Source organism: Megalobrama amblycephala, linkage group LG22, assembly GCF_018812025.1.
Source record: "Megalobrama amblycephala isolate DHTTF-2021 linkage group LG22, ASM1881202v1, whole genome shotgun sequence".
Taxonomy (NCBI): Eukaryota; Metazoa; Chordata; class Actinopteri; order Cypriniformes; family Xenocyprididae; genus Megalobrama; species Megalobrama amblycephala.
The window spans coordinates 25,271,024-25,290,986 of NC_063065.1; the positions used below are offsets into that span (position 1 = coordinate 25,271,024).

General features: G+C 36.0%; 1 protein-coding gene across 1 annotated transcript; it reads left to right on the plus strand.

The window, feature by feature from the left end:
• The first annotated feature begins 2,483 nt into the window (after positions 1–2,483).
• On the plus strand, positions 2,484–7,107 carry bloc1s5 (biogenesis of lysosomal organelles complex-1, subunit 5, muted). The gene is made up of 5 exons (XM_048175157.1): positions 2,484–2,711; positions 3,718–3,800; positions 3,949–4,078; positions 5,452–5,510; positions 6,781–7,107. Exons 1-5 carry the CDS (start codon positions 2,693–2,695, stop codon positions 6,952–6,954), a joined length of 465 nt encoding a protein of 154 aa, XP_048031114.1. The 5' UTR covers positions 2,484–2,692; the 3' UTR covers positions 6,955–7,107.
• The last annotated feature ends 12,856 nt before the right edge of the window (positions 7,108–19,963 follow it).

A 19,963-nucleotide genomic window follows, 5' to 3' on the forward strand; every position in this document is an offset into this window, starting at 1 on the left:
TATAATAATCTATGTTCATATGAACTTAAATATGTGTTTTATTTGGAGTGTACATTTATTTTCCTCATTGTCATCACTGTTCAGTCATTTATCTCTCAGATCACAACTAAAGTATGCCAGAAAAACATAGCTAAAGTAATACTTTGTCTCCATCTAGTGCCAATGTAATTTGTGATTTAAAAAAAAAGGATATATAAGTGCCAATATAAAGAAACAAATATGTGCCAAAAGTTTTTTTTTAAAGGAGGTAGATAAAAGGTTGCATGGGATGTGAGGCTGTTAATACAGGAACTTACACAGTATGTAAGATTTTTGTAGTAAAATATCCAAAAACTACTAGGCCAGTGTTATATATTTTGTTCAGTTCAGTAGACTACTTGCAATATCCCAAATGTTTCCAACTATATGTAAATTGTGAGAAAATCACGATTTTAACCAAGGATAGTCGCCTATCAATGGCATAATAATCGCCTTACCCTTGGTTGGTTTTATTTTGTAAACCATGGAAACACCAAAGACACTTTAATATATTACATGTTTTATTATTGTTATATTTAACACATTTAATATTGTTTAAATCTAGTTTTCTTGATTTTCTGAGAGTACCATGCTTTTACCATGCCTCAGAGACAAAAACATTTTGTCAAGTAGCTAAGCATTTTCTCCATCATACAATACGTTTTAAAATTACTTACATACCATTTATCAACACAAGCCACCCAGCATTTATTAATATGATATTCTAAAATCGATCTAGCTTACTGCAGTGTGCAATAAGTGTCTCACAGCAGCCACCGAACGAACACACAGAGTGACGTTATAACATCATTTTCAGCACAGTCAAATGTATCAAATATGATAAACTGTGTTACCTCATACGCTTGACCGGAAGAAGCGAAAGCGACTGCGGCATTAAACCTTTTAAGTTAATACAATGAAGGCGATTGGTTTAATCAGCAGAAACTCAAAATATTATTTCATCTGAACCACATTAATTACTGAAGCTGATTTTTGACAAAAGAAAAAATGTTGCAATAACAAATCTTTTTTTTTTATTTTACAGTGTAACAATTTTAATAATGTAATTTGCATTCAGTAATAGACTACAATTTGTAAGCAATATTAATGCAGGCATTTAGGCAAATTAAAACAAGACAAAATAAAATAATCAAATAAATAGGTTGCAGTGATACTATTCTTTATATACTTTTTCTGAGTTAACTCTGTAATACAGTTTTAAAGAACTGTAGATCACATTGAACATTTGATGTGCAGATTGAATGAATAACAGTAAGTGTATTCAGCGATCACTTTCATGGACACACAGCTGCTAAATTTCACAAACTACAGTCTCTAAAACAACTGAATAACACCAGTACCCTAGTGATCCATAAAAATGATACTGTGCTTGACCAGGCTGGAATTTATGGCTGGGCTGCCACTGCAAAATCACTTGTATCCAAAGCAGTAGCACAGAGAGACATGGTGTAAGGCACTAACCTGGAAAAAGTAATATGTTCTGATGAATTATCCCACACCCTCTTTTGTAAAACAGAAAGCAGTCCAGACTGATTGATCACAGGCCAGTACTGCAGGGAGAAATCAGATACTTCATCAGGGAATTGGAGGGAGGCCTGGTTTTATTATATAACCCTTTATTCTGACACTTGCTATTAAAATGAATAAATAAAATGCTGTTATAAAGTTTATGGCTGCGTCAGAATCCCCATACTTCCCGAGTATGTATTGAATTCAGTGAACTTCTCAACTTTTGTGCCTTCTGCCAAACCATAATGTCTGTTGGCAAGTGTTATAGGCCTACATCAACAAATCTTTAAAAGACATTCAGTCTCAGGTGTTTAAAATCTGTCAGGTCAAATTGTATCTCTTCAAACCAAAAGGTATTGTTCTATAACACAAAAAGCTAAGTGAATGAAATTATACAGTTACAAATAACCGGACGTCGAATGTTGTATACATTTTTAGACTTTTTTTTTTTTTTTTTGAGAATAGTTAGCATAATAAATAAGCTAGCTTAATGAAATTTGCAAAGTTATTAATAATAAACAGCCATCACTGCAGACGCGCTTCCATCTCCAGGGGGCAGCAGAGAGGCTGGATCTTGATAATATTGGGAACCTCGGTGCATATAGTCAAATTCAAATATACAGCTACTACTAGTAATACTGGTATTAATTAATTAATTATTCATATTAGAAATGTTTTATACTAGAAATGTATTTTAAAGAAATATACAATATACAAGGGAGGTAAATAATTTACTCACCCTTACGTGGTTCCTGTTGCTGTTTTCCATACAATAAAGTCAGTAAGGTTCAGTGTTGTTTGTCCTCGTTTTGCAGAAGTCTAACTTTCAGGTGACTTCAAAGAGGGCTGTTTCTGCCCGTGAAGTTGTTCTGTAACTTTGTCCTGTGAGGACTTTTGTTTTATATAGCAACTTTTATTTTGAAGTTCACTTTGGGACTTTTATTTTGCAGTTATTTTCTGTTATTGTTTGCACGTGACTCTTGGAAGTATGTGAAACCCACTTTTGTTTGTATCATTCTGCAAAGAAACATTTCACTTTACTCATTTACATTCCTCAAACATCAGACTTTGTGAATAGGAAACATTTGACAGAATATTAAATATCGCCGTGTAAGGCTGTCAGAGTAACCAGCATCTCGCGATTATGGAGAAGATAGTTAAGGGTGAGTTATGTTGATTATGTGCATTATAATGCATTTTAAACATCGTTCTTTGCAGTAAATACAGATAAAAAGATTCGAGAATCGAATGTGTATTGATATTTAGACTAGAATATGTCAGTTTTTGTCCATGGCTCTGACTCAAAGCATAGTGAGCTTCCTACATACACAGACAGACAGTATATCGACTGTACTTGACATTACTTGGGTAAAGTTGATTTTATATTCGCACATTCGGACTTCTGATAAATTCAGACTTTCCAATAAATGTGCAAAAAATTAATGTTTGCGAATTTTAAGCAGCGACATGATATTGACAACCAACGATTGTCAACTTACAACATTTTTCACAGTCGATCAAAATAGGCAAGTATTGTTTTAATGGCATATTTATTTGTGAATGTCCACTTAATGTCCAGTGTAGTGTGATTAACAAGGCTATTGAATATGGATGTCCGAATGTGCGAATATAAAACCAACTTTACCCAAGTCTTGACACTGGAATGAAAAGTTGCTGAACAAATGAACTGAAATTAACTGAATAATGACAGAAATGTATACATTTATATAGATATAATGCTACTAACTGCACATCAAAATGCACAAAAATCATGTAAGAACATTTTTTCCTAGATTTATTTATTATATTAATAATATTTATCCTTAATTATAATTATAAATGTGTAGTTTAGCTATAATACAATTCATATATTAATCCATATTGAATATTAATGGTTAATAAGTATAATTATAATGATCACATACATGTGTAATCATTATGAAATCCAGTCATGTTTATGAATGCTATTAACTATAATTATTGTCATCTTTTAAAACATTAAAGACACATCATAGTAAAAACTTTTAGATATGACATAAAATATTTCTTTAAATGAAGGTAGTTTAAAACACATTAGATGTCTTGATTAATCTGTTTAATTAATTAATTAATTTATTTATTTTTTAATTGTGAAATGTATTTAATGTCACAGCATTTGTTTCTTTACAGATGTTGGTGATATTCAGTCCAGACTCATTGATCACAGGCCGGTCCTGCAAGGTGAAATCAGATACTTCATCAGGGAGTTTGAGGCAGGCCTGGTTTTATTATATTGCATTGTATTACATTTTATTCTGATACTTGCTTTTAAAATGAATTAATAAAACATATGGTTGCTTCCAAATGACCTGTGGCATACTGACAACCAAATTCACACTACAAATGTTTGTGTTCCCTCAGGAGAAGCGTGCTTTCAGAGAATGCCGTCTGCTTGAAAAGCTGAATAAGATGACGTCTGACACAAATGAGCATGATCTGCCTAAGTGCACTGAGAGTATGCATGAGAAACTGTGTGACGCTCTCACACGACGTAAGTTTTGTTATTTATAATAAAGAGTGAGATGAAGTGTCAGACAGAACTGGAAGAGAAAAGGGACACTGAAACAGTGTGTTTGTGTAATAATCTACAGGGGTTGTACAATGAAACTGAAACACCTGGTTTTAGACCACAATACTTTATTAGTTTGGTATAGGGCCTACTTTTGCTGCCAATACAGCCTCAATTTGTCTTGGGAATGACAGATACAAGTCCTGCACCATGGTCAGAGTGAAATTGAGCCATTCCTCTTCCAGAACAGTGGCCAGGTTACTATGTGATGCTGGTGGAGGAAAACAATTTCTGATTTGCTCCTCCAAAATACCCCAAAGTGACTCAAAAATATTTAGATCTGGTGACTGTGGAGGCCATGGGAGATGTTCATCTTCACCTTCATGTTCATCAAACCATCCTGTCTCCAGTCTTGCTGTGTGTATTGGTGCTTTATCCTGATACATGGCCACACCTTCAGGGTACAATCAATGTTTGAACCATTAGGTGCACATGGTCCTCCAGAATGGTTCGGTAGTCCTTGGCAGTGATGCGCCCATCAAGCACAGTAGGGAATGCCATGACATTGAGCCCAAACCATCACTGATCCACCCCCATGCTTCACTCTTGACCGCAACAGTCACCCTCAAGCCTCTTGGGTCTTCTCCACATCGTAACTCCCACAGATGTGGGAAAGAGTGAAGGTGGACTCTTCAGAGAACAATGCATGTTTCTTATTGTCCACAGCCCAAGATGATTTGCACTGTTGGCACCAATGAAACCAACATTTGGCTATAGCTGCCTGACCATGAACATTGACTCTGTAGAGCTGCTAACAAACAGTTTTGGTTGAAACAGGAGATTTGAGGTGTGCATTTAATTTGCAGTAAGTTTGACAGCTGTGGTTTTGATTTTTTGGATACAATCCGGGTTAGTACTTGGATAGTACCATACTATTCCTTTCAGACAGCTTCATTTTACGTCGACAGTTATTCCTGTTGGATGTGGTTTGTCTTTCATGGTAGTATGCCGACATTACCCTGGACACTATGGCTTTCAAGGTGAGAAAAAGTAACGCAAAAGTAACAAAGTACCTCAATTAGTTACTTTTTTAGGGAATAATGCAATATTGTAATGCATTACTTTTAAAAGTTAACTTTCCCCAGCACTGGTGGCCAGTGTTTCAGTTTCATTGTCCAACCCCTGTATTTGTCTCTATCTCTGTCTGCTTTTAAACAGGTTTTTACAATTTTTTTAGATCTGTATTATTTATTGATATGGTCGGGAAATTCATTAAGAATGTGTTTTTGTTGAAATAATTGGTGTATTGATGGGAATAATTGACATTGTGTTGACATTTGGTTTTCTATTTGCAGTTGAAGCAGCAAATCATATGGCGCAGAGGATCCAGCAGAGGGAGCTAGAGGCTGAACAGGTACATGAGGAAAATAGTACTGCATCATTATACTATGATTATAGCACACAACCTGAACTTTGCAGAAAGTTAGATCTAAAAATTAGCATTAATATAAATTATTCCTCAAGTAAAGTAGCATAAACATCCTCTTTATGTATCCATCCTCAGCATAAGAAAAAGCGCCACTCTTCGCCACAATGGTAACCCAGTGTAAGTGTAATTGAACATTAAACACTAAATTGTTCTAAAACCCAACAAACTTTGTACCTAACTGAACATTAAACACTATCAAGTCTCCTGCTTCTCATCTCAAAAAAGAAAAAAGATAAACAATTCAACGTTTTACTCTCTTAATCTATGTACTTTTTTTTTGTTTTTTATCAAAAGAACAGCAATATACAATCTTTTACTTAAAGAAATGAATACTTTTATGAATGTTTTCAAAAGTGTAAAGACTTTGTTACAAAAGAAAATACTGTTTTTTGATGAAAAAAATATATTATTAATAATATGTTTCTTACTAATATAATTTGAGTAAAATTAATAAGCTTTGCCATCACAGGAATTTATTGTAACAAATAGAAAACTAGAATATACTGTTTTTATATTTTTAAGTTGAGCAGACGAAACTTCTTTTAAAAACATTAAAAATCTTAGTGGTTCACTTTTGGACTGTAGTATATATATATATATATATATATATATATATATATATATATATATATATATATATAGTGTAGATTGCACATTTTAGAGAATTACATTAAATAAGATAAGGAAAGAAACACAATTTTGTAGATCGCAAATTAAAAAGAAAAAGGATAAAAATGAATCTGAAGTGTCTAAGCTGGAGGAAATAATCCATTATTTATCGGCTTTAATATGTTGGCCTAATTTTCTTATCTGGCCGATAACCATAACATTAAAAATAAACATATATCCGCCGATATCAATATGGTGGCCGATATATCATGCATCCCTAGTAACTATGAGATCAAATGAGAAGTGGGAACAAATGGCACAGGAACAGAAACACAGCTAAAAGTCCATAAAACAGAACATAAACCTGACAGATGCCATTGCAGTGTAGCAGACTATATTTATCTTTATCTGAAGCATACTCTTTCACTAACTATTTTTAAAAATGGAAGGCATTATGTAGTATGCAGTAGCTAGTAGTCTATTGTAAACATAGTGACTATATTTGTAATGGTAAAATTGCAGACAAATTCTTGTGACAGTTGATGATTGTAACTGACACATTGTGTACTGATGTGTGTGTGATTAGAGCACACATCTGCAGTTGTGTGTGGAGAGGCGGAAGCAGGACTGGGAGGAGTTCCTGAAGGAGCAGTCTCGTCTGAAGGAGGAGGTGGATGAGGAGCACGCTAAAGCTGTGGGCCGACTCAGCGCTCAGTACGATGAAATGAAGAAAGACCTGGCCAAGCACAGCAGCTTCTGAACCTTCAACCTGTGTGTGACTGTTAATGTACTCAATGTGTTTTTACTGCTGACATGTCAGTGTAGTCCAATTATTTCCTTTTTCCAATTTGTTGATGATGACATTAAATAAATATTTTATACAAAAATAAAAAATTCTGTCATCATCTACTCACTCACATGTCGTTGCAACCCTTGTGAAAAAGAAGTACACTTCAACTTACTTTAAAAAAAAAGAGTTCTTATCACAGACGTAATAGACTTTAAAAGAATATACTTCAGTGCAAACTTAAAGGTGCAATATGTAATATTTTCTGTCCGCTAGAGGCCTATTCAAAACAAAGGCGTACCTTGATGACGCCAAGTTTGGAGAGAAGGGGGTCTCTGCGGAACAAAAAGTTGCGGTTCCCAATGCTGGGGTGTTGTCACACTGGAATAGATGTTTTTCAGCCTCTTTACCTGATTTGCTCAAATTGAGTGGGAGATTTCCGGAAAAACAATAAGAGATATGTCTTGTATATGAATGTAATGCCGCGTTCCAGGCAACCCGTAAACCGTGTTTTTCTAACCTTCTACCCGTGAAAGTGCACTGGAACAGCAGTCAAACCCGTGACTTCCCACCCGTGAACTCGTACTAGATCGATGTACTCCCAGTTACGGGTTTTGACGTCACATAGGCCGCGAAACAACAATGGCAGCGGATGCGGTATTTATGCAAGTGCACGGTAAAATAACGTAAAACAAAAGTAACAGCTTCTCTTGCCTTATGCGCCATTTTCCTCCTCTGTTATCCTCAAATAAGCAAGGAGTAAGCACCTTTGGCAATACAAATAATTATTAATGAGCATAAGCCCGTACAGTCCGCCATGCTGGTTTGTTTTCACTTTTATGCAGTTTGGCGTGACTTTCTTGGAACGCTACAAAGTCGTGAGTCGTGAATTGAAGTCGTGACTTACGGGCTCAAAAACCTTACTGGAACGCAGCATAAGTGTATTGTTTAAGTTGTTTAACGTTTCTTTTGCGTGAATATGCTTGCCCGTTATAAAAAGCTCCAAGCAATCTACTTCCACTTACTTCTAGCAATAACTATTATTAGCTAACATTCGCTATTCTATTTGATGAATCTGTTGGTCACTTGATTTGTTTTCAGGTTGTGGCTACAGTGTCTGGTCAATAAAATGAAAAGATTAAACTCTTCAGAGTCATCATTTCAGGTTAACACATTTTCTTTATTTTAATGCTTACAAGAGGTCAGTAAATAGTCTCGTTAATGCATATAAAGCATACTTGTACGATATACGCGGAGGCAGTCATGTGTATCTGTGTGGTTGATAGCCTATAAAAACAATTACACTTAAAATTAAAGTTAATATAAATTACAAGCACCGTCTAGCCTACGTATTCTCTCTGCTCATCTGCTGACTAGTGCAGTAGTTAATGTAACTTTAATAGCTTTAATGACGAAGGTTTACACTATCACGTGAAATCTGGCATGCGAGAGATTTAAATAAAATAGGCTAATGATCGCGTTCCATTGGTTGTGTTCTTCTGCATTATTCATATTATAGAGCATCAATTATTATACAAGACTTGTAGCACAAGAAGGCGAAATATCTAGCCATAACTATTTGACTAATGATAATTCTTGTAGCCCTCCGGGTGAAAAAATACTGTAGTGTTTTTTAACCATACTAACGTGGACTACTTGAATTAATTTGTTGCGATAATTCGGCTATTGCTGTGGTAATATAACAATTACAGTAATATAAACAAATTACGTTACCCAATACTGTACTAAGTTTTCTTTAAACTATATTATACTACAATACACGCAGTTTACTGTAGTAAAAACTAAAGAATATACAGCCTATGCTGTATTCATTAACAAAGTGTTGTAAATACTATATATACAGTATACTACAATTTACTATAGTATGGTTCAAAAACATTATTTACTATCAATTACTATAGTTTTTTTTTTTTTTTTTCACCTGGGCCATGTCCAACCTGAAATGATGCCGATTGGATAAGTCCAGACAAATGACGAAATGTGTAGCCTATGTAAAATATAGACTACAGTAGCCATATTGTGACAAAATTACATCCCGTGTCATTATAATTCGTAGTTTATGCAAAATAATAATAAAATAAATAACTAAGCAATAAAAAAAAACGGAGTAGGCTAATCATAAAACTTGCACTAATCATTTCGCCCTCTAGAGCTATAAGCAACAGGTCCTGTAAAATAGTTCATACTCTTCAAAATATATGAATATAGTAAAATGTTTCCATATATCTAGGCAGGCACTCAGGAAAAACGCATGTTTCCCTGTTACGGAAGTCAAGCATGCAGCAATATTTTATTTATTTCTCATTATCTCAACATGTTTCTCATGATCTAAACATTAAAAAAATAGTTGTGTTGTGATCATGAGAAAACAAGAAAAAAAAAAAATAAATAAAATAAAATAATGAATGGCCTTTCAGGCTTCCGTACTTAAAAAAAGGAAAAACGCCTATCCCGGCTTCCGTACTTTTTTGGTTGGATCGTTAAAAACATCTCTCCCAGTTAGAAAACACCCCAAAATTGGGAGACGCCCCTCTTTTGTTCCGCAGAGACCTGTACTTGAGTTTGGACCATAGACTGTAAAAAAATATGGACGTAGCGTCCGTGACGTCACCCATAGAGTTCTGAACAGCAGTTTTGAAGCGAAAATGAGGCCGTGGCCATCTTAGCTGCGCGTCACCGCACGTCACTCCCGGATAACTGAAAATGGGCAAAGAGGCGGGGAGGTGGTTTGAGCTGATATGACTGGTTGCTGAAACCACGCCCGCCTAGCTCGACGTGACCATGTTAGCAGCAAAGGAGCTATCTATCTATCTTAGATACGATCTAAAATATTAATGAAGACAAGTTTTATCATCAGAACGTTCTAAAGGTTTACTGTCAATCTACGGTGTTTTTTAAGATATAGATCCTCCAACACCAGTAGTGTTGGTTGTGCAAATAACAACATGGAAAATCAAATGGGACTTCATACCTTTATAATGAAATAGAGATCGCGAGATGAATCCAATCTGTGGCACTTGGGTAAAATATGAGTGTCCATTGCAAAACAAAAAAACTTGTCACATTTCTTCTGAATGATCTGCTCTCTGTCATCGTTCTTCAAGAAAGGATGCAATCTGAGCAGCGTTTATGTTGTAAAACTGTATACGATCGTAACAAACAAATGAGCCTGTGTCCAAAGTATATTTTTTTTCAAAATAGTGCAGCAGTTTTAGTTATAATATCCAAGCAGTGCTGTCGGATTTTGATATCCTCCCGCCATTGTCATTGTAGTAAATCTCACAACCAAAACTTTCAGCCAATGCCACGATCCAACAACGTGTGTTCTGTGTCTCTTCCCCATGCATGCACATCTACACAGACACACAACAGTCTCGAATATTATGCAGCAAGCCATATTTTATAATTGTATAAAATAATCGAGCACAAATACGGCTGAGATGCCAAATTCAGCGGCAGCTGAGGTAACATGACGGCTCACAGACAGCAGCGCAATCTACCTGTCACTCAAGTGACCACGCCCTTAATTATGCAGAACTTTAAGGCTTAATATAATTTAAACGGATAAGTTATAAAAAAATTCACCCCCCTCAGAGTTGTCATGAAGGGCAAAAATAGCAGTATAGACCAAAACCACAATTTGAACCAACTTGTAAACATGTTTTTTTCTGCTATAAACTTGGCCAATTTAACATGGGACTCTATGAGATTATGCTCTCTTTTGGAGCCTGTCCCTAGCGGCCAGTCGATGAATCGCAGTTTAAGTTACTTCCGTATTGGCTTCACGAGAGAAAGGGGGAGGTTGCCACTTGGTTTGGACGCGGAATCTTGGGACATGTGGTCTTCACATTACAGCCGGTGGAAAACAGTCGGTATAGACCAATTTGGTGTTTGCAAACAGCGATGACGTTTTTTATGGGCGGAGCCTACCTGGTTGCAGAAAATGACAGTTGAGCAGTAGCAGTCTATGGAAGCCACGAAATAAAAGAATAAAAAAAAGTTAATTTCGAGTTTATATCTCACAATTCTGACTTTTATTTCTCGCAAACCTGAGTTTATATCTCACATTTCTTACAAAGAAAAACAGAATTGTGAGATATGCTCGTTATCCTGTAACTCGTTATACTCGTTTTCTGAATTGCAATTTATCCCGCAATTCTGACTTTTTTCCCCTCAGAATTGTGAAATAAACTCACAATTGCGAGTTATAATGGCCGAACTGGGAGTCATAAACACGCAAATGCAAGAAAAAAAGTCAGAATTGTGAAATAAAAATTTTATAGACTATGTTTAAAAGTTATCTGTGTAAAATGTTATAGGTTTAAATATTATTCCATGCTGTAACTGCTATGTATGTATGTCCTCTGAACTGCATATGTGAACATTGTAATAATATGTAGACTTACTGTTTACATCAAATTCCTGCTTTAATAGTAGACTAATCCTTGCAGGTGTCATCAGTGCAGTCTGTGAAACGTCTCCGTTTAGCTTCAAAGGACGTTTTCAACGATGGTTTTCTTTAAAAATGAAGACTATATTTTTTTGCATTCCGATTCCAACATCCAGAGGCACAACAAAACGTTTTTCTCTTATTCTGTGGATTTTGCACATTTTCCTCCAATTGCTACCGCTATTTTTCTGCAACCACTATGCGCGCGCAGCTGCAAGTGACGTAATTGTGACGTCTGCTCTAAAGAGGTCTATAGGACTCGGGAATGTTCATGGATGTGATTATTAACGTTACTGTAGTATGAAGCAGAGCAGGACAGAGTGTTGTGGGAGCTGAACGAGGCCGCCGAAGCGATTGCGCAACACACGCCTCAGCGGAACTTTTATTATGCCACAGTCACCGGCGCCGCTTCCGTTTTTCTGGTCAAGCGAATGAGGTAACAAAGCTCTGTTTATCATATTAGATAGATTTGAGTATTAAAAATGATGTTATAACGTTACTCTGTGCGTTCGCTCGGTGGCTGTTCTGAGACACTTGTTGCACACTGCAGTAAGGTAGAAATTTTTAGATTTTAGAAGATCATAATAATAGAGAATACGAATCTGACGTCACGCCGCATTGAGTTCTGGGTAACTTCTTTGTTTATTCGCCATCTTAACAGGATCGCGCAGCCTTTCTGTTATTGAGTTTAGTGTAGTCATTTGTTTTCTGTCATGATCGTGAAAAATGTCACCATTGTATGTCATTAATGCTGCATCGATAGTAACTCAGATCATCCTTCTGAGAGAAAACAAGACAGTGAAAAAACGTTTTTTCGCCTTTTCTACGTGTAAAAACACCAAGGGAAGCAGGTCGAGGAGATGACGAGAAGACGCCGGATGGCAAATCTATTATTAATGACACTGATTAAACCCACTGCTTATCACTCAATAAAAGAATGGCATTGCTAAGTGTTTTTGAACGTTTTGATTTCGTTTGGTTTAATAATTAACATTACCTTTGCAAGTCTGACTCTCACTGTGCTCGTGAATTAGCAGAACTTGACGGGGACATTCAAATGCTTAACAAGAAAAACGCTTCATGTGACAAACAAACAATTCTGTACATATTTATTAAAGCATACTACGTGGAGATACGCAAATGAGCCCAAAATATGAGAGCAACACGTTTATAAAAATGGTTTCCTCTCGCGTCCTCTCAAGAAAAGGCGTAATGCACTTAGACTGATATTAAAGAGACCAAATTCTATTTACAAATAAAGCACATGCAGAAAAACGGATGAGACCAAAATATAAACTTTCAGTATCACTTAAAATGCAAGCATTTTATACATTTTCTTCGTAACGGTTTTATAAAGGTATGAAATTGCTTAGTGTGGTTGTCATTTGTTAAAATAAATATAAAAATACATTGTGTTCGTGTCCGTCTGTCCGCTGAATTTGACCCATAATCTCTGATTCTCCTCATCTGTGATCATGGAAAAGGGAATTACAATGACAACAGTTGTAGGCCTACACAGTATGCTCGTTTAAGCACCATTTAAATGTTTCCAACAAATACATGAATCGCCTTTTCTTAGTGTTGATCACATAGATTTATTTGGATATTCATACGATGGCTGAAGCAGTGGTGAGTGGTGAGCGTCCAGCGTGCGACATGGTAAACAGATCAACATTGTAAACGAAATTCTACAAAACTTCAGTGAAAAAAATAAATAAATAAAATGATCATGCGACGCGATAAAATAGCTTCTATTCCCTGCAAACGATACCATTAAAAATGTTAACGTTCCACTTAATGGCAGAAACAAAACAAAAGGTAAGCAAGAATCCGTATTAATTTCAGTACGAGTAATAGAGGGCGATCCTGTCAAAATGGCGGCGCCGCCCCGGCATGCAATGAGGCATGACGTCGGTTCGTATTCTCTATTGCTGGATGGCTTGTGATGATAAATGGCATGCAATTAATTTTAAAACATATTGTATGATGGAGAAATTCTGTATCAAAAATAAAGCTGCATCTGATTATGCTATGTTAGCTACTTGACAAAAACTACTTGACCCGTCACGGAAACCAGGTACACAAGTCGGCAGTACAACTCTCGAGCAAAATGAGAAAGAAGCATTTTTTTTCAAAATTGGTGATTTTCGTTTTTTTGCATAATCTGTTAGTTGAGATCACGAAGAAGCCTTTCCGTGTTTGAGATAGCAGTATTGGTATATTTAAAAGCGTACATTTTGAGGTTGAAATCGGCTTGTTTTTCTGAGATTCTAGCACGCAGTAGGGGCGTGTCATTGTCTGTGTGTATTTCCATACTGGGAAGCGTGGCTACTTATTATGCAGCGCTCTGGCCGGCTCTAGCTGATATCAAAATTCAATGAAGAACCGTGGCCGTTACACCGAAAATGTTTTGAAGTACTTCTTCGACAAGCCGGATGCTTATGAACAAGCGCTCACTGATTCTGAAGACGATCTGAGCAACGATGAAAGCGGCATAATAAGACATTATCTCTCAGGTAACGCGCCGGCGCATTTTGCAGGATTTTTTTTCACATTGCAGCAAAACAGACTTAAAATACTCCGTCATTTTTTGTCATAGAGACATAAGTAATATATCAATTGAAACTATAGAATGTCTTCTTTTATTTGTGTACACTCAGAGTAACAACAAAATGTTGTGCTTTTTGAAAAATAAAGAAAACTAACATGATGCGTGATCTCTCGTCTCCCTCTGAACGAAGTCCAATCTGATAGTTCTCAGAAAATGAACTGTAACTTAGTGAATACTAATCACAAAAAAATTATACTTATTTCTGAAAAAATGTTGAAATGTCAAGTTTTAAATCGTGTAAGTCAAATCGAAAACAAATATTCTCTGTTTATGTAATCTGTATGAAAAAAGAGCCATGTCAGAAATCCGTGATTCAGCTCATTATCCGCTAATGCGGCCACGCCCACGGAGCCAGCGCTATTCAGACGCAAATTCAGTCAATACATGCATTCATCGTCTCAATCGTGTATTTATTGTCTTGAAAAGTGTTTTGAATAGCCATAGTTAGCGATCTCTGGCCTCTGTTAGTTCAGTTAGTTCCTGGATTGCCTATTCTTCTTTAGCAGGCATTTGTGGACTAAAGGTGTACAGAGCGCCCTCCGGCTGCAAGTATGAATTAAAAACACCAGCGCTCATAGTGATAAAAAATATTGAAGAAATATTACTCTTCTGTATAGAAAATTGACATAAACATATGAAATTATAAAAATAAACATATGAGAATCCATCAATATTTCTCCAAATGTACATGCTTTTTAAGATAACCCTGACGGCAGCATAGTGTCTGCCCAGATCCGGCCCACATCTGGTCCGCATGTAATCCACACATTCCAGATGTGGGCCAGATCTGGGTCACACTATGTTGCTGTCTGGGAAAAGCCTATATGAAATACCATAGAGGTAACATTGTTCAGACACTTTGCATCACAGAAATACATTAGGCTATATTTTAAAGTATATAATACCATTATTTTAAATTGTAATTATATTTTACAGTATTGCTGTTTTTTCTATATGTTTGATATACACCATCACAGAGGGTTTTTTCACAGCCTACCTGACTGAAAGGCCTCATTATTATGCAAGTCATTTCAGGTCATTATTATGCGATTCTTTTGTCTTCTCAGGTGAGAAAATTTCATTTCATGATTATAGTGACCAAAATGATCACGGTTATCATAGAATCCTGTTCAAAAAGTCCTAATGCTACACAATGAAATCAATTCACCAAGTTTTATGTGGAAAACCAGCAAATAACAAATAAAATTAGCATCAATATGTACTTTTTCTTTACATAAACATTAAAATAATAACATTAAAAATGATGGGCAGATTTTAAAGGAGTGTCTTGCAACATGTTATCTACAATGCACAAATTCAAATAAAGTTTTGACAAAAAAAGTTTTATAAAAAGATAAAACTCACATATTTCAGCCTCTAAATAATTTTTATAAAAGTCAAAAAAGATCATTTACTGACATTTACAATGCACATTATCCTTTTAATATTAATAGTATGCGGTCCATGCAGCTTTACAGGGGGGAGCTTTACAGGGGGTATGGCTTATCTAAATGAGATGTAAATGAGCCCTATTGTCACTCCCAGCAGGTGAGAACAGGTGAGAACTGCAACTTTAGAGGCGTTTTTCTCCCTATAGAGCTTTCTTGAGTGCCTACCTTCAAATGGCCACAACTTCTCCAAATATTATCAGATTTCCATGTGTTACACATCATTGGAAAGCTTGGAGACTACACTTTCAGAATCCGCGAATAACTCAAAATGCCCCAGAACCGACTTGTGTCCCTACTTTCCATGACTGGTCATTATATATACATTATATATATAATATATTTTTTTCTGTGAGGCATAAAAGTATGGTATTTTCAAAAAATCAAGAAAATTAGATTTAAACAGTAAGACTAAACATGTTGAGCTATATAACAATAATTAGTTTTTTTTGTCTACAAATATATCAAAACAGTTGTTCCCTTAATTGTCCATAAAATATGTAAATATTAAAGCGTCTTCGGTGTTTCCATGGTTTCTACAAAATAAAACCGGAAACCGAGGGTAACGCGGGTATGACGCAATTGACAGGTGACTCCTCACATGTCCTGGAGCCTTGGTTAAAATTGCAATTTTCTCATTATTTTCATCAATTTTCGATATTGTAAGTACTCAAGTGAACAAAATATATAACACTGGCCTAGTAGTTTTTGGATATTTTACTGCAAAATTCTTATATAATGCAACTTTAAGTTGCTGGGTAGGGGAAGGTTTTTACTGAAAAATAACTTAAAATTCTCCTTGTATTCAAATGGAAAAAGGAAATCAAATTGGCTTGGAATGACATAACAGTAAGTGTATAATTTCATAACATTCCTTTTGGGCTGAATTATTCCTCTAGGGCCTTGTTGATTTTACAGAAGGTTTTCATCTAATAGTACAGTTTTATGAGAAAGTTTGGGAACCGCTTTCAGAATCTGTGAAAATGTGAAAATTTTTAACAAAATAAGAGAGATCATACAAAATGCATGTTATTTTTTGTTTAGTACTGTCCTGAGTAAAATATTTTACATAAAAGATGTTTACATATAGTCCACAAGACAAAAAAAATAGCCGAATTTATTAAAATAACCCTGTTCAAAAGTTTGGGAACCCTTGGTTCTTAATACTGTGTGTGGTTACCTGATGATCCATGACTGTTTTTATGTTTTGTGATGGTTGTTCATGAGTCTCTTGTTTGTTCTGAGCAGTTAAACTGAGCTCTGCTCTTCAGAAAATTCCTCCAGCTCCTGCAGATTCATCAGTTTTCCAGCATTTTTGCATATTTGAACCCTTTCCAGCAATGACTGTATGATTTTGAGATCCATCTTTTCACGCTGAAGACAATTGAGGGGCTCAAACACAACTGTTAAAAAAGGTTTAAACGTTCACTGGTACTCCAGAAGGAAACACGATGCAATAATGTCTGGGCGGTGAAAACTTTTGAACAGGATGAAGATGTCCACATTTTTCTTTTTTTGTTGAAAAATGTTTTTTGAATAATTTTTTTCATTTAGCACTGCCCATCGGAAGCAACAGAAGATACTTGCATGTTTCCCAGAAGGAAAATTAAGTACAATTTAAGAGCCCCCTGGCTCTTAATGCATTGTGTTTCCTTCTGGAGCATCAGTGAATGTTTGCAGCTTTTTTAATAGTTGTGTTTGAGTCCCTCAATTGTCCTCAGCGTGAAAAGATGGATCTCAAAATCATACAGTCACTGCTGGAAAGGGTTCAAATATGCAAAAGATGCTGGAAAACTGAAGAATTTGCAGGACCTGGAGGATTTTTCTGAAGAACAGAGTTCAGGGGTTCCCAAACGTTCACATAACACTGTATATTTACTTATTAGGGGTTCAAGCACATAGCACTGAAACCTTATTGTAATTTTTAAGTTTTCCAAGGATCAGCATTCTCCACTAAAAGTGATCGGGCAGACCAAATGTAAGTCATAGAGACTTTAAACTTTGAGGGCTGGTAGTACTCACACCGTCTACAACGTCACCAAGGCTCGCCCTGATCGGCCTGACGGGAGCGCTACAGCGGTCAAAAGTACGAAATGGCTCATAACTCCTAAACCATTAAGCATTGGCTCAAGTGTCTGAAATCGTTGGAATCCTTGGCTCAAGACGGACAAGATGCACTATTGGTGCACTACTTGGTGACACTATAAAGGGGAAAAAAAAAACTGAAAACAACTGTAACTACTTCACCGTTAGTATGATCGACTTGAAAACAGGCATGCAGTGTCTTCGTCCAAGGTGCCATGACTATCTATGAGGACATTGACGCATCTGAAAAAACATGTCCACCATCGGCCACTGAAATTTCAGCAGCTATCAGACAAGGCTGATGGAGGCCGATCAGAACGAAACTTGCTAAGCCTGTTTGACTCGCCGCCCTAGAGGCCTGTGAGAAATTAGAAAGAAATCGGCCACCTTTAAGTTTTTCACTTGCATAAAGGATCATGTATTGCGTGATTTTTCACGTGTGCCCACGAAATTCATATCATATAAACTCCTCATTCTGAGCAACTTTGCCTCTAGGATCGCCGCTGTCCACCAAATCGTTCATTAAATATTGGAGATTACTTCAAAACTAGTCCTAGTATCTCGATTACTGTTAAAAAGCTTTATAAAACATACATTTAATATGGTAGATTGCTTGTATTGGCTGTAAATGGTATTTTCCATCTATGATCGAGATGATTACAGGCTTGCTAATTAAAATGTGCTTAAAGGCCTTAAAGCACTTGAACCCCGATAATTGCTGCTCGCAGCTATATTTATACTTGTATTCAATGGAAAAAAGAAAATCGAATTGGCTTGGAATGACATAAGTATCATTTCATAAGATTCCTTTTGAGCTGAATTAGTCTTCTACAGCCTTGTTGATTTTACAGACGGTTTTCATCTAATATTATATTTACTCATTTATATGTATTTATTTGTATCTTACATTCACTGTTTTTGTGTGTGTGTGTGTGTTATCTGTATGAGAGTAACACAATTTCAATTATCTGTATGTGCTGAACATATGGCGGAATTGACAATAAAGATTTTGACTTTGACTTATATTTAATATATTTTTGCATTCAAGCTTGTAAAATCTTATTCAGGTTCAAATTAAACTACAAATTTGAGTCTTTCAGTATGAGTCTTACATCCATGAGATCATTCAGTCCATATAAAAATGTCCATCATGGCACACATGTGCCTCTCAAATCCTTTAAGTTTACATCTAATCATAGGCATTTTCACATCAGTCAGGAACTGTAAGAACCCTCTCATATGACAGTTTTCTTTCCTCTATATGTGTTTGTATAAAATCTCCTGCATTAAATGTGTCTGAATGTGTTTAAGGCCATCTGTGCACCTGCTTTAGATTGAGAAAGACCTTGGCCAGAAATCTGTCCTTTCTCCTCACAAGTCCCTGTGTTTTCCACACAATAGTAAAGGTCAAACGGCACATTTAATTAATCGGAACTGCCTTTGACACGGGTGGAGCATTTGGACTGTCAATTCTTCACATGCTATACAGTATACAGTATGTCCTGAGCATTTACACTCTGCTAATGTTAGGATAACAAATCTGTTTACTGATCGTCCAGATGTTTCTCTGTGTGGACGTACCTGTGGAAGATATATTTCAGAGATGAATGAAACCATATTTTGCACATCAACATACATACAGCAATGAACAGGAAATTAAAGGGTTAGTTCACCCAAAAATGAAAACCCTCATGCCGTTCCACACCTGTAAGACCTTCGTTAATCTTCAGAACACAAATTAAGATATTTTAGTTGAAATCCGATGGCTCCGTGAGGCCTCCATAGGGATCAATGGACACTTCCTCTCTCAAGATCCATAAAGGTACTAAGAACATATTTAAATTGGTTCATGTGAGTACAGTCGTTCAATATTAATATAATAAAGCGACGAGAATATTTTTGGAGCGCCAAAAAAACAAAATAATGACTTATTTAGTGATGGCCGATTTCAAAACACTGCTTCATGAAGCATGGGTGCATAAATGAATCAGTGTGTTGAATCATGATTCAGATCGCGTGTCAAACTGCCAACGGCTGAAATCACGTGACCTTGGCGCTCCAAACTGCAGATTCGACACACTGATTCATCTGTGCTCCGATGCTTCCTGAAGCATTGTTTTGAAATCGTCCATCACTAAATAAGTCGTTATTTAGTTTCTTTTTAGTTTCAAAAAAATTCTCGCCGCTTTATAATATTAATATTGAACCACTGTAGTCACATGAACCGATTTAAATATGTTTTTAGTACCTTTATGGATCTTGAGAGAGGAAGTGTCCATTGCTCCCTATGGAGGCCTCACGGAGCTATCGGATTTCAACTAAAATATCTTAATTTGTGTTCTGAAGATTAACGAAGGTCTTACGGGT

Coding starts and splice junctions, on each gene's coding strand:
- bloc1s5 (XM_048175157.1), top strand. Junction 3,801..3,948: donor ACTTCATCAGGGAGTTTGAG/GCAGGCCTGGTT, acceptor GTGTTCCCTCAG/GAGAAGCGTGCTTTCAGAGA. Junction 5,511..6,780: donor GGGAGCTAGAGGCTGAACAG/GTACATGAGGAA, acceptor GTGTGTGATTAG/AGCACACATCTGCAGTTGTG.